Source organism: Oncorhynchus keta, chromosome 24, assembly GCF_023373465.1.
Source record: "Oncorhynchus keta strain PuntledgeMale-10-30-2019 chromosome 24, Oket_V2, whole genome shotgun sequence".
In the NCBI taxonomy this organism is placed as follows: domain Eukaryota; kingdom Metazoa; phylum Chordata; class Actinopteri; order Salmoniformes; family Salmonidae; genus Oncorhynchus; species Oncorhynchus keta.
Genome location: NC_068444.1, coordinates 29308624 through 29321741, shown reverse-complemented (window position 1 = coordinate 29321741; position 13118 = coordinate 29308624). Strand labels below are relative to the sequence as shown.

The following is a 13118-nucleotide window of genomic DNA, read 5'->3' as shown; positions in this document are numbered from 1 at the left end:
AGTTTGGTGTGACGCAGACCCGGTAGAGTGCGTGGTGAAACAGAGAAGACACTGTCTGTCCTGTTAAGTTTTGATGCTGAGTCTTTACCCGACAAAGTCCAGTTAGGATGTGTCAGTTATCCCATGAGAGCTTTTGTCCTGAACCCAATATGGTGTTTTAGGTGCCAAGCTTATGGTCATGTTGCAGCAGTGTGTATGAGGGAGATTCCTAGATGTGAGAAGTGTGCAGGAGGGCCTGAGACAAAAGAATGTGTAGTATCGGTGGGAAAATGTGTGTGTGTTAACTGTAGGGGACCCATAGTGTTGGAGATTAGAAGTGTCTGGTGAGAGAAAGACAGGTTGAGGTCGCCAGGATCAGCTCAGTGTCATATGCTGAGGCAGTAAAGAGAGTAGTAGAGGAAGATGGGTCCAGGGCGAGGGATCCTAAGAGGCTCCCTTGTGAGTAGGCAGAGGCTAATAGAGAGTGAGAGGAATAACATGTGCTTCAGAAAGGTTGGTTTATTAAGGTTGGTGTCCTCCCAGGCAGCTGGGCTGGTGTAGGATCAGATAGGGCCAAGTAGTGGAAAAGTGGTGAGGTTTTAATAGTTGTAGGGTTAGTTGACAGGGCAATTATTCTTCCCTTTTCACCGGCCTAACACTACAGTACAATAGGTGGCGGTATATGTAACTCTCGGTTGTGATCTGCCAATTCAAATTTAAAGTAGTAGAAGAACAGCTGCGCTATAAAAACAAATGTTAGAAACGTTAGCAACATGCTACGGAAGTTTTCCATTTTCTATCGGAAAGTATAATGGATTTATAGTCCAGTTGGGAGCGCTAATGCGACATATTGGACGCCAACCGCTGTTAAACTCCACCGATCTGACCAATGAAGAAGAAGAATGCTACGGAAGTGCAGACACACACCGTGCAAGAGAATGGTCCAAGGAAGTTAATGAAGTTTACTGCAACGCTAGTTAAAGGCACACATTTAAATGATGAATTGTACATCCCACAAAGAGGGTAAGTAACAAGGTGACTCGATTAAGTCATGATTAGATAAGTAGCTAACTCTCCGCTACTGTTCAACTAGGCTAGCTATGGCAGTGAAATGTGGAAGGAAGGAAGCAAGCTAGCTAGTTAACCTGTCTTTGCTAACCAACCTGAGCACCTGCGTCTTTTAACATTAGCAAAGGTTTAGTGTTATTCGTTATCATCGAATAACACTAATAATTACATCTACTTACACTACGATGATACGTTAACTAGCTAACGTTAGTTATTTCTAGTCAGTGCTTGACAGCCAGTTATCTAACAGTAGGCAGTTTCCTACAATGTTCCTGACGTGTTTCCTACTCTGACAGGTTAATAACAAATGGATTTCCTCACACTATTTGCTATCTATGTGGGGGTTGTGCTGACCTGCATTGCCTTGGTTTGTAAATATTCTGGTCAGCAACAAACTCCTTTTGGTTTACTTTTCGACTCGGTGACAAAGGTAAGATCGACTGTATCGGCACTTCTCGAAACGTACACAAAGTGGTGCTATAGCGCCATTGTAATTATAGCCATAACCATAGAGATGTTAATTTATGAAAGTATGCTCTTTTGTTTGACAGGTAATCACACCTTGGACACCACTATGGCTTCAAAGCTTTACACAGAGGACGTTGCACATGCTATTTCATCAACGGTAAGTGAACAACCTGGAAATCACAACTTTAATTTTAAAATGTTTTTTTATGGCTGTCCCGAATAAAAACAGTATTCTGTTCTTTCAACCAATCGACTGGTTTAAAACGTGTAGTTTCCCATATATAGACACACCCTATGTGTTTTAATAAAATCAACAAGGCTATATGAAGTCTACTGAGCTTGTCTGACGCTTTAAACACACTATGATTAAATAATTAAGACACACAAATGACTCAAGGGAGCCAGAGAGAACCTAACCAGAAGAAAAAAACATGTTCCCGAACTACCACCTCCCACTACTGCTGGTGTAACGGATGTGAAACGGCTAGCTTAGTTAGCGGTGCGCGCTAAATAGCGTTTCAATCGGTTACGTCACTTGCTCTGAGACCTTGAAGTAGTAGTTCCCCTTGCTCTGCAAGGGCCGCGGCTTTTGTGGAGCGATGGGTAACGATGCTTCGTGGGTGACTGTTGTTGATGTGTGCAGAAGGTCCCTGGTTCGCGCCCGGGTATGGGCGAGGGGACGGTTTAAAAAGATATTCAATTGTATGTTGTAATTGTATTATTTTGGTAACTGTCCCAGTGAACAAGCACCAAACCAGCGTGCGTGAGTGCAGAGTTGGATGGTGAGACGTGCATTGCATGATGTGCAATTTTGTGCCGTTCCTAACAGAATAAAGCTACATATTGGAGTTCCGTGTCGATGACTGATTGTACACAACGCCAGAAGAGTACTGTTACACTGGACTTGGCAGATTTTGCCATTACCCTCTCAAAATCGTTGGAAATGGGCTACACCAGGGGTCAGCAACCTTCTACATTTGGAGTGCCAATTTATTTGACCATTTCTACTGATCTCCGTGCCAGTTATGATTTTCAATAATGTATTCGTATCGCAAAATCATTGTCATGTGTGATTCATAAAAATGATATCTAATTGAAAATGAGGCTACACAAATCTAGAAGTAACGTCTTTTGACATTGCCAACTATGTAAAAAATAGCCTACATAAAAAAGCCAACAAATTAAAACATTGCAGCTTTCAGGTAGAACTTATCCCGACTGATCTTTTTTATAAATCACAGACCTGGCCGGGGTATCCTGGAAGGATATTGATCTCATCCAGTCAGTAGATGATGCCTGGTTATTTTTTTGAAATGCCTTCCTCACGATCTTAAATGAGCATGCCCCATTCAAGAAATGTAGAACCAGGAACAGATATAGCCCTTGGTTCTTTCCAGACCTGACTGCCCTTAACCAACACAAAAACATCCTATGGTGTTCTGCATTAGCATCGAACAGCCCTCGTGATATGCAACTTTTCAGGGAAGCTAGAAACCAATATATACAGGCAGTTAGAAAAGACAAGGCTAGCTTTTTCAAGCAGAAATTTGCTTCCTGCAACACAAACTCCAAAAAGTTCTGGGACACTGTAAAGTCCATGGAGAATAAGAGCACCTCCCAGCGGCCCACTGCACTGAAGTTAGGAAACACTCACCACCGATAAATCCACTATAATTGAGAATTTCAATAAGCATTTTTCTACGGCTGGCCATGCTTTCCACCTGGCTACCCCTACCCCGGTCAACAGCACTGCACCCCCACAGCAACTCGCCCAAGCTTTCCCCATTTCTCCTTCTCCCAAATCCAGTCAGCTGATGTTCTGAAAGAGCTTCAAAATCTGGACCCCTACAAATCAGCCGGGCTAGACAATCTGGACCCTTTCTAAAATTATCTGCCGAAATTGTTGCCACCACTATTACTAGCCTGTTCAACCTCTCATTCGTGTCATCTGAGATTCCCAAAGATTGGAAAGCAGCTGCGGTCATCCCCCTCTTCAAAGGGGGGGACACTCTGGACCCAAACTGCTACAGACTTATCTCTATCCTACCCTGCCTTTTCTATGGTCTTCGTAAGCAAAGTCAACAAACAGATTACCGACCATTTCAAATCCCACCATACCTTCTCCGCTATGCAATCTGGTTTCAGTGCTGGTCATGGGTGCACCTCAGCCACGCTCAAGGTCCTAAACGATATCTTAACCGCCATCGATAAGAAACAATACTGTGCAGCCATATTCATTGACCTGGCCAAGGCTTTCGACTCTGTCAATCACCACATCCTCATCTGCAGACTCGACTCGACAGCCTTGGTTTCTCAAATGATTGCCTCGCCTGGTTGACCAACTAGTTCTCTGATAGAGTTCAGTGTGTCAAATCGGAGGGTCTGTTGTCCGGGCCTCCGGCAGTCTCTATGGGGGTGCCACAGGGTTCAATTCTTGGACCGACTCTCTTCTCTGTATACATCAATGATGTCGCTCTTGCTGCTGGTGAGTCTCTGATACACCTCTACGCAGACAACACCATTCTGTATACTTCTGGCCCTTCTTTGGACACTGTGTTAACAACCCTCCAGGCGAGCTTTAATTCCATACAACTGTCCTTCCGTGGCCTCCAATTGCTCTTAAATACAAGTAAAACTAAATGCATGCTCTTCAACCGATCGCTACCTGCCCGCCTGTCCAACATCACTACTCTGGACGGCTCGGACTTAGAATATGTGGACAACTACAAATACCTAGGTGTCTGGTTAGACTGTAAACTCTCCTTCCAGGCTCGCAACAAACATCTCCAATCCAAAGTTAAATCAAGAATTTGCTTCCTATTTCGCAACAAAGCATCCTTCACTCATGCTGCCAAACATACCCTTATAAAATTGACCATCCTACCAATCCTCAACTTCGGCGATGTCATTTACAAAATAGCCTCCCAATACCCTACTCAACAAATTGGATGCAGTCTATCACAGTGCCATCCGTTTTGTCACCAAAGCCCCATATACTACCCACCACTGCAACCTGTATGCTCTCGTTGGCTGGCCCTCGCTTCATACTCGTCGCCAAACCCACTGGCTCCAGGTAATCTACAAGACCCTGCTAGGTAAAGTCCCCCCTTATCTCAGCTCACTGGTCACCATAGCAGCACCCACCTGTAGCACGCGCTCCAGCAGGTATCTCTCTGGTCACCCCCAAAACCAATTCTTCCTTTGGCCGCCTCTCCTTCCAGTTCTCTGCTGCCAATGACTGGAACGAACTACAAAGATCTCTGAAACTGGAAACACTTATCTCCCTCACTAGCTTTAAGCACCAGCTGTCAGAGCAGCTCACAGATTACTGTACCTGTACAGAGCCCATCTATAATTTAGCCCAAACAACTACCTCTTTCCCTACTGTATTTATTTATTTAGCTCTTTTGCAACCCATTATTTCTATTTCTACTTTGCACATTCTTCCACTGCAAATCTACCATTCCAGTGTTTTACTTGCTATATTGTATTTACTTCGCCACCATGGCCTTTACCTCACTTGCTCACATTGTAGATAGACTTCTTTTTCTACTGTATTATTGACTGTGTGTTTGTTTTACTCCATGTGTAACTAACTAACTCTGTGTCGTTGTATGTGTCGAACTGCTTTGCTTTATCTTGGCCAGGTCGCAATTGTAAATGAGAACTTGTTCTCAACTTGCCTACCTAGTAAAATAAACATTGGTTATGCATGGGCTTTCTGCAAGGAACTTAAAACATTGTATCAACTTGGTCCATTAAGCCCTGCTAAAAAACTTGCAACATTGTATAAAATATGTTGGACCCTCAGTTTCCCACACCAGTGAGCTCTGGACAGACACAGCTGTAGGCTATTTGTACAAGGGATAATCATTTCAGGTAGGTCTATTATGACTTTTCCACCTGATAAGAGAAGTACATTTTCTTTCTCTTTTACATCAAGTGGTTATCGCAAGGGAGAGAGAGAGCTGGAAAGATTGAGGAACTATTGTCATCCTCAATGGATGTAAAACAAATTTGAATTAAAAAAAAAAAAAACTTGCTGTTTTGAGTTGAAAATATATATTTTTAGAAGCTCTACAGCTCATTAGTGGTGGTGAGTTAAGAATAATCAGAAATGCTATCAGATCCCCAATGGGCACATTTATAAGCCTACATTTGATAACTCGTAAATGAAATGAAACAAACCTAAACTTGTTTCTCACAAGTGTAGCCTAGGTTGTGTGCTCTGCAAACAAAGTTGTCATTTGACAATAAGAATTGTAAAATAATAATATATTGACATTAACAGAAGATTACAGTAACTGAACAAACATTTGTAGATTAGAAATTATGGGAATTAAAGGGAAATGTACTACTGGTGTGCCATCCCCGCAATCTCTGCAATGGTTTAGTCCACAGGTGTCAATCGAGACATGGCAGAATTGAGTTGTTTTCTTTGCAACTTCCCGACTAAAAAAATGATCGGTTGAACAACAGCCTGTCGACTAAATGGGGTCAACCCTAGTTTTGAAAATGGTTATATTGAATAGATTTAAAAAACACTCCCTCTGATTAACTGTTTGTCATTGTTTCCTCATAGGAACAGAATGTTTATCTATCTCCATATCCTACTGGAGGGGGCCGTGTACACAGAGTTCACCTATGAGGTGTTTGGATACTGCAGGGACATGGACACCACTCTCTCCAGCCTATCAGTCCCTTATGTTCTACTGGTGGTCAAATCCTGCTTCTTCTACCTCTGCATTAGAAGGGAACCTGGTAAGTCAACTATAACACAGAGTAGGGCCTATTTGGTAGACAGAAAATCACAACATAATACATTATCTGAAGTGAACGTTCTGTAAAGTTTCCTCCTGAGGAATATCATGACACCTACTGAACAGGCTCCTGCTAGTACTTTTATAAACTCTTATTGATGCGCATTGTATTGTGCAATACAATCCCACCATGAATATAATTAAGTATGCTCTTTCTCTGTAGGTACAGTTACAAAGAAGCGACATGCTGGTCAGCTCCAGGTATACCCATATGACAAGAGGATGTTCCACCCAGGAGTCTGCTGTCCAACGTGTCAGCTGGTCAAACCTGCTCGCTCAAAACACTGTAGTAAGTAGTACAGATTGGCCTTTGGCTTTTAGTCGCAGGCATTAGCTCTAATACTGTACCTCAATGTCTACTATATAGGCATAGTACAGTCTATAAACTATACTTCTCAGAACAGCGTATAACATCCTAAGATGCATTGTTACATAATGTATAACTGCTACTATTATTGTCTCTAAACTGTATTTAATAGCCAATGTGTTCCCCTTGTTTTGTCCAGGAGTCTGCAATAGGTGTGTGCAGCGCTTCGACCACCACTGTGTCTGGGTCAACAACTGCATTGGCGCTCAGAACACCCGGTACTTCCTTCTCTACCTGCTGAGTGTGTGTGCCATGGCAGCAGACATGGCACTACTGACGGTGGACATGTTACTGCACGCTGTGGTGCGGTCAGGCATCCTACAAGCCCGTTACATAGATGATGATGGGCAGCAACAGCAGGCAGGGATGCTCTTTGTCATACAGGTGAAAGACTGGACATACAGACACACACACAATGATATCGGTGCCTGATGTTTACATGGAGTTAGTATTTCCTTCTGCCTGTTTAAACCCAGCAAGTCTGATTTAATTAATTTAAATAGGATTTAATTCATGACATTCATATATAGTTCCATTAATGTGCCACATAAATCACCACACACTTTGTCTCAGTTTACATATGTACTATTTATTTTTTTATTATATTTGAATGTAAATTCACTTCCCACATATAGACTGAGTGTACAAAACATTAAGAACTCTTCCCTCAAGCCCATTTTCCCCTCAGAATAACCTCAATTCGGCAGGGCTTGGACTCTTCGACACCTTGTAGTAAGCGTTCCACAGGGATGGTGGCCCATGTTGACTCCAATGCTTCCCACAGGTTGGCTGGATGTCCTTTGGGTGGTGGACCATTCTTGATACACATGGGAAACTGTTGTGTGGAAAAACACAGCAGCGTTGCTGTTCTTGACACAAATCGGTGCGCCTAGCACACATACCCCATTCAAAGGCACTTAAATATTTTGTTTAGCTGATTCACCCTCTGAATTGCACACATACACAATCCATGTCTCAAGGCTTAAACATCCTTCTTTAAGCTGTCTCATACCCTTCATCTACACTGATTTGAAGTGGATCATAGCTTTTACCTGGATTCACCTGGTCAGTCTCATGGAAAGAGCAGTTGTTAATGTTTTGTACACTCAGTGTATATTTCCTCTGCCTCTCCCCAGCACCTGTTCCTGACCTTCCCCAGGATTGTGTTTATGCTGGGTTTCCTGGTCTTCGTCTTCCTGCTCCTGGCAGGCTACACCATGTTCCACTCCTACCTAGCTCTGGTCAACCAGACCTCCAATGAGTGGTACAAGGGACGAGGGAATGTCTGCCAGCACTGCCACCCCTCACCTGACCACTTCTGTGGTCTGCCAGCCTCTGACCAGTCCAAAAGGTGGTTCTATAGTAGAGGGGTGCTTAGAAACCTGGGGGAGATATTTTTCCCCCTCCGCCCTGTGCAGAAAAAAGATAATTGAGTTCAACAGAGGCAGTTTATAGGCCCACTAGCTACAGTACTGAATGTTTGTCATTTGTATTTTTTTTTTTTTAAGATATTGTTTGTATGTGGATTTTGGGGGATCTTAAATATTTTTCTAACTGGCAATAAAGCTTCTGTATACACCTTTTCCCTGTTGTCTGTTCCTTGAGATGAATTTGCAGATGGTCTATGCCTATCAAGTTTAATTGTGTATTAGAGGAAGCAAGGATGCATATCATGCCTACAGGTAATTCATTTTCATTCAATGCTTGCTGTATACACACATGCATTTGGAGCTTTGCTCGGTGCTTGCACAACATAACCAGCCATCACTAACCATGTCTTGTGACATCTTGATGTTTTAAGACTAAAATGAAGACGTCTAAGACTGTCTCTAGACACGTCTTGGAAATATGTCTTGATGTTTTATTAATTCTAAATACTAATCACTCACTCCAGAACTCATGCACATCCATAGCACAAATTGACCTGCACACCAAATCAAAGTAATCTAGATTTATTGACAAATACAAGGCAGAAGCAACAAAATAACTTGGCAAATGTGTTATAGGGCTCAACTATCTTCAAGTCTTTACAGCCAGATTGTCATCTCTTGTTTGGGGATCTGAGCTTCTATTGCTTAATCTCCTGGAAAGTATGTAGTTATGTATCATAAATACAGCAACATCAATAACAATACTGCCTCTACCCTGCTATTTTCTTGTAACTTAATTCTGAATAGCTCACCTGAAGCAGAAAGCCCTACCATCCATGAGAGCTTAATGTTTGACACCAGATAGAATACAACTAGGGTCCTATGTCCAGTCTGAAAATATAATGAGTCAGTTAAGCACTGTTCTCATGGGAAGAAATTAACATGACATGTCTTGTTCATTTTTGGATGCACTGCTCTCACTTGTATTTGCTGGGTGACCGCTTACCTTGTTGGAGTTGTTGACATGTATTCCGTCCTTATATCCTGACAAAGGAGAAATGGGCCATGTTCATTACACAACTATTAAAGCACATGTAAAAACAAAAAGCAGATACAAGCATCCATTCATAATTTACCTCATCAGCATATCCATGCATAGAGGTTAGCACTCAGATAAATCCAGTCTACTCTGCAGCACGTGAGGTTGATCAACAAAACAAAAAAATCTAATCCACCAGCTATTTGGGCATTTTTTCATGTAACATTTAGATGTATTCTCTATTAAATAAAACTGCACAGAAAATACAATAACTGCAGTCAGCTGTTAGAGTAGATCAGCTTTGACTCAACATGTCTTGAAAAATCTGGATATAATCATGAGGTGATGGCTGAGCTATCACCGAGGTTGAGACATTTGACATGATCCCTTCTCCTTTTTCTGATCCCGCATACCTTAACGGGCAACTGAAAAAAAGTAACAAGCCTTTCAGAGATATAACTAGCTAGCTACATCATTTTTTTTAAACTATAATTGTTATGCTATCTAATGCCAGTTGTTAGCTACTAGATAGCTAACCAGAGTCTGCATAATATAAAACAATATGTCATTAACATATTTCTTCATATGGACTAAATATTGTTTGGGCTAAACATACATTACATATTAAAATACTTTTGTAACAGTTTGTAAATCCTCCAGGTCGTTTGTGAGTCTTGCATCATCTGTCAGTTGACTGAAGAATGATCCGCGAATTTGAAATGTTCAACATTCCAAAATAAAATAACACTATTTTGCGTCTCAGAGCTGACGGGGGAGTATGAAGTGGAACCTAGGTGGTGTGTTCGTAAATTGCGCTGTTGGCGTTCGTAAATTCAGAGCCACATTGGACGCTCTGACGGAGGAGTAGGGTTGATCCGAGCGTTCTGACCTCACAAGGGCAGTCAAGCACCCAGCTAACTGGCTGACGGTGGCTCGTTGGCTAGCTGCTTCCAGACACAAATGAGAGAACACCTCACTCTGACCATTTTACTCGCCCTAGCAGAGCTGGTTAGGCTGTTTTCATGTTATCCATATCGTTTGGTGACTATAACTGTGCTGCTGGTAACAATTTAATTAGGTTTTTTTGCCGACGTTTACTGACAATGGTCATATGTAACGTGTTGCACGTTTGTAAATGCATCCGTTATTCAGCGCTCTTGCACACAGACGAGAGTGCTCTGAAATCGTACATAGCCAAAGTTCATTTACGAACGCACCCTTAACCTGTATATATTGAACCTAGCAAGGAACCCGGAAGAGGGCACATGACTGCTCCTGTCACTTTAAACCGGTGCGGAAGTGTGTTACAGTATGGATTTGATGCAATGATATAAGGTCAGGAAACTTCGCAATAAATCGTTATTGAAGACACCAAATGATTCAACTGCAAGATCAAACGAAATAGTACTCGTGCTTAAATTGAATGTCATATTTCTTCGGGGAGATTGTTCTCGTACATTTTTCGCTAAACGTCGTAGCTAGTCTGCAAGAAAGTGGTAGCATACAGTAGCTTGCCAGTTATTTTTGGACACTTGACTGATCGAGGAACAAGAGATACCGGTAGCTGACAGTACGCACACGTTTTCCCAATGGCTGTGTCAAAATGCACCCGGCTGAACGGTCCCTTAATAAAGCAAATGTTAGATTCTGTGGACAGTGTCCTCTTCGACTGTGATGGTGTCATCTGGCGAGGGGATCAGGCAATCCCTGGCGCCCCTGACGTTATCAACCTGCTCAAGAAGAATGGAAAGAAAGTGTTTTTCGTCACCAACAACAGCACTAAAACTAGAAAGATGTATGCAGACAAAATGGCATTAATGGGATTCAACGCAACTGAAGATGAAGTGTTTGGAACGGCGTACTGCTCTGCAATGTACCTAAAACATGTCTCCAGACTACAGGGCAAAGTGTATCTCATAGGAAGCAATGCAATGAGGCAGGAACTAGAAAAGGTTGGGATCCAGCAGACAGGTGTGGGGCCTGATCCGATATCAGGTGTCCAGATCGATTGGGCAAACGTGCCCCTGGACCCTGAGGTGAAGGCTGTGGTTGTTGGGTTTGATGAGCACTTCAGTTACATGAAACTGAACAGAGCCCTGCAGTACCTCAACAACCCTGACTGTCTACTGGTGGGAACCAACACTGACACCAGACTGCCCCTGGAAGGAGGCAAAGCTGTCCCAGGTAAGTAGGATGTTGGCTGTGCAGAGACAACAGCTGAAGTATTAACCAACACGACTGTGGTTACCGTACACATGGAGTGCACACCATCTGTGCCACAACGGGCCAGACCTCTGTGGCATAGTCCGTAGTGCTCACATACAGGGAGGCTACATGAGTGCTGTTAATGATCTTTAGTAGCTTATAGCGAGCCAGTGTGATGTGATAACATGAGGGGTTTTCCACTGCCCCAAGTCAGATCTTTCATCTCTTACTGTATGTTTAAGCATGTGTCAACAACACTGAATGTCTTCCCCTCTCTGTCTCCACCAGGGACGGGCTGCATCCTGAAGGCTGTGGAGACCGCAGCCCAGCGCCAGGCCCAGACTGTGGGAAAGCCCAACCACTTCATGTACGACTGTGTGGCCAGCCAGTTCGGCCTGGACCGCACCCGCTGCCTCATGGTGGGGGACCGGTTGGACACGGACATCCTGCTGGGGTCCAACTGTGGCCTGAAGACCCTGCTGACCCTGACCGGGGTGTCCACTGTGGCCGACGCTGAGGCCCATCAGGAGAGTGGCTGTCCAAAACGCCTTGGGATGGTGCCTGACTACTACGTAGAGAGTATTGCAGAACTCCTGCCTGCTCTACAAGGATAACCAGTCAGGGTGTGGAAAAGAAAAATTGTTTTTTTATCTCAATGAGACTTTAGCCTTGATAGATGATAATTAGATTAATATTGACTAATTATAAAGGACCGTTAAGGACTGTGTGCGTCTGAAAACCCAGGCTTGTTTCCGGATTACGGATGTGAAAATTCAGGAAGGTACAGAGAGTTAATCAACTGCTTCGATTATACTAAGACTGCAACAAAACAAACCTATATTAAAGTTATTTTAACTACAGTATGCTATGGCTGAATATGTATATTCAAGATATACAGCCGGTGTAGCCGACTCCTCATGGAGAGCTACTGGGTGTGCAAGCCTTTGTTCCAGCCCTGCTCTAATGCACCACATAGATTCAGCAGCAAAAAAGGAAAGGAATAGTAGGGCTGGAACAAAAGCCTGCCCAGCACACCCAGTAGCTCTCCAGGACGAGGGTTAGCCACTCCTGATTTCCGGTGTTGATAAATGGATTTCACATTATTTTTTCAAGAATTGTTCAGGAAATGGTAGTGAAGTATGTGCTGTGTGTTTGGGTGAAAAGGAAGAAGTGCTATGAATGGCCTGTGTTCTTTGCTCAATATCCCTCTGTAGCAATGATCTCAAACACAGTCGGAGGAAATGTGTACACACTTCTTTTGGGTGTTTCCCTCATCTGTGTGCATACATTTAAAATCACGTCACTCAATATTTATCTAAAGCAGGGAGCTATGCAGAAATACAGTAAACTGGAGTGCACTGACAATTCATCAGGAATTATATATCTTATGTTGTCCACTCTCATTCACTGTACCAATGCTGTGTCTATTGCCATTTACAGTACCCATTCACGTGAGGAAGTATACATAAACTGGGTTATACTCTTATTGTATCCTGATGTATTCTACATGTAAAAATATAACTACCTTTTGTTCCCATTCATTTAGAAGGTTAGGGGTTTGCGCAATAATCAATGATCTTGTTAAGTGTGTTTTAATGTAACATAATGTCAGTTTTTTTAGTAACTGTCTATAATACGTTAGATTGTCTGTACTGCCAATACAATAATCAAACTACTGTATCATCCTCTGTCCATGACAACAGTATTCACCTTGACTCAAGTCAATCAAACACTGATAAAAAATAAACATACCTTTTCCAAAATTAAAGGCTTCCCTGTGGATTGTGTCAACTTCAACACAG

At 42.7% G+C, this 13118-nt stretch overlaps 2 protein-coding genes and 1 long non-coding RNA gene across 4 annotated transcripts; 2 read left to right on the top strand and 1 right to left on the bottom strand.

Annotated features, from left to right (window-relative positions):
* The first annotated feature begins 746 nt into the window (after window positions 1-746).
* On the top strand, window positions 747-8285 carry zdhhc4 (zinc finger DHHC-type palmitoyltransferase 4). 2 transcript variants are annotated; one of them, XM_052478064.1, is made up of 8 exons: window positions 747-1002; window positions 1344-1477; window positions 1599-1672; window positions 6098-6276; window positions 6499-6624; window positions 6842-7086; window positions 7487-7585; window positions 7839-7983. In XM_052478064.1, exons 2-7 carry the CDS (start codon window positions 1355-1357, stop codon window positions 7574-7576), a joined length of 837 nt encoding a protein of 278 aa, XP_052334024.1. In that variant the 5' UTR covers window positions 747-1002; window positions 1344-1354; the 3' UTR covers window positions 7577-7585; window positions 7839-7983. The 2 variants fall into 2 exon arrangements, with proteins under 2 accessions (XP_052334024.1, XP_035657241.1); XM_035801348.2 differs by lacking the exon at window positions 7487-7585 and having other exon boundaries at window positions 751-1002; window positions 7839-8285.
* Window positions 8286-8594: 309 nt separating this feature from the next.
* On the bottom strand, window positions 8595-10130 carry LOC118402957 (uncharacterized). Its single transcript, XR_004829582.2, has 5 exons — window positions 9728-10130; window positions 9209-9536; window positions 9079-9116; window positions 8885-8963; window positions 8595-8785 (listed from the first exon to the last, which is right to left on the bottom strand). It is a non-coding gene; the product is annotated as an uncharacterized LOC118402957 (long non-coding RNA).
* pgp (phosphoglycolate phosphatase) lies at window positions 10130-13084 on the top strand. Its single transcript, XM_035801350.2, has 2 exons — window positions 10130-11295; window positions 11605-13084. Exons 1-2 carry the CDS (start codon window positions 10701-10703, stop codon window positions 11928-11930), a joined length of 921 nt encoding a protein of 306 aa, XP_035657243.1. The 5' UTR covers window positions 10130-10700; the 3' UTR covers window positions 11931-13084.
* The last annotated feature ends 34 nt before the right edge of the window (window positions 13085-13118 follow it).

Coding starts and splice junctions, on each gene's coding strand:
- zdhhc4 (XM_035801348.2), top strand. CDS start 1,355: ATGGATTTCCTCACACTATTTGCTATCTATGTGGGGGTTGTGCTGACC. Junction 1,673..6,097: donor CACATGCTATTTCATCAACG/GTAAGTGAACAA, acceptor GTTTCCTCATAG/GAACAGAATGTTTATCTATC. Junction 6,277..6,498: donor CTGCATTAGAAGGGAACCTG/GTAAGTCAACTA, acceptor CTTTCTCTGTAG/GTACAGTTACAAAGAAGCGA.
- pgp (XM_035801350.2), top strand. CDS start 10,701: ATGGCTGTGTCAAAATGCACCCGGCTGAACGGTCCCTTAATAAAGCAA. Junction 11,296..11,604: donor AGGAGGCAAAGCTGTCCCAG/GTAAGTAGGATG, acceptor TGTCTCCACCAG/GGACGGGCTGCATCCTGAAG.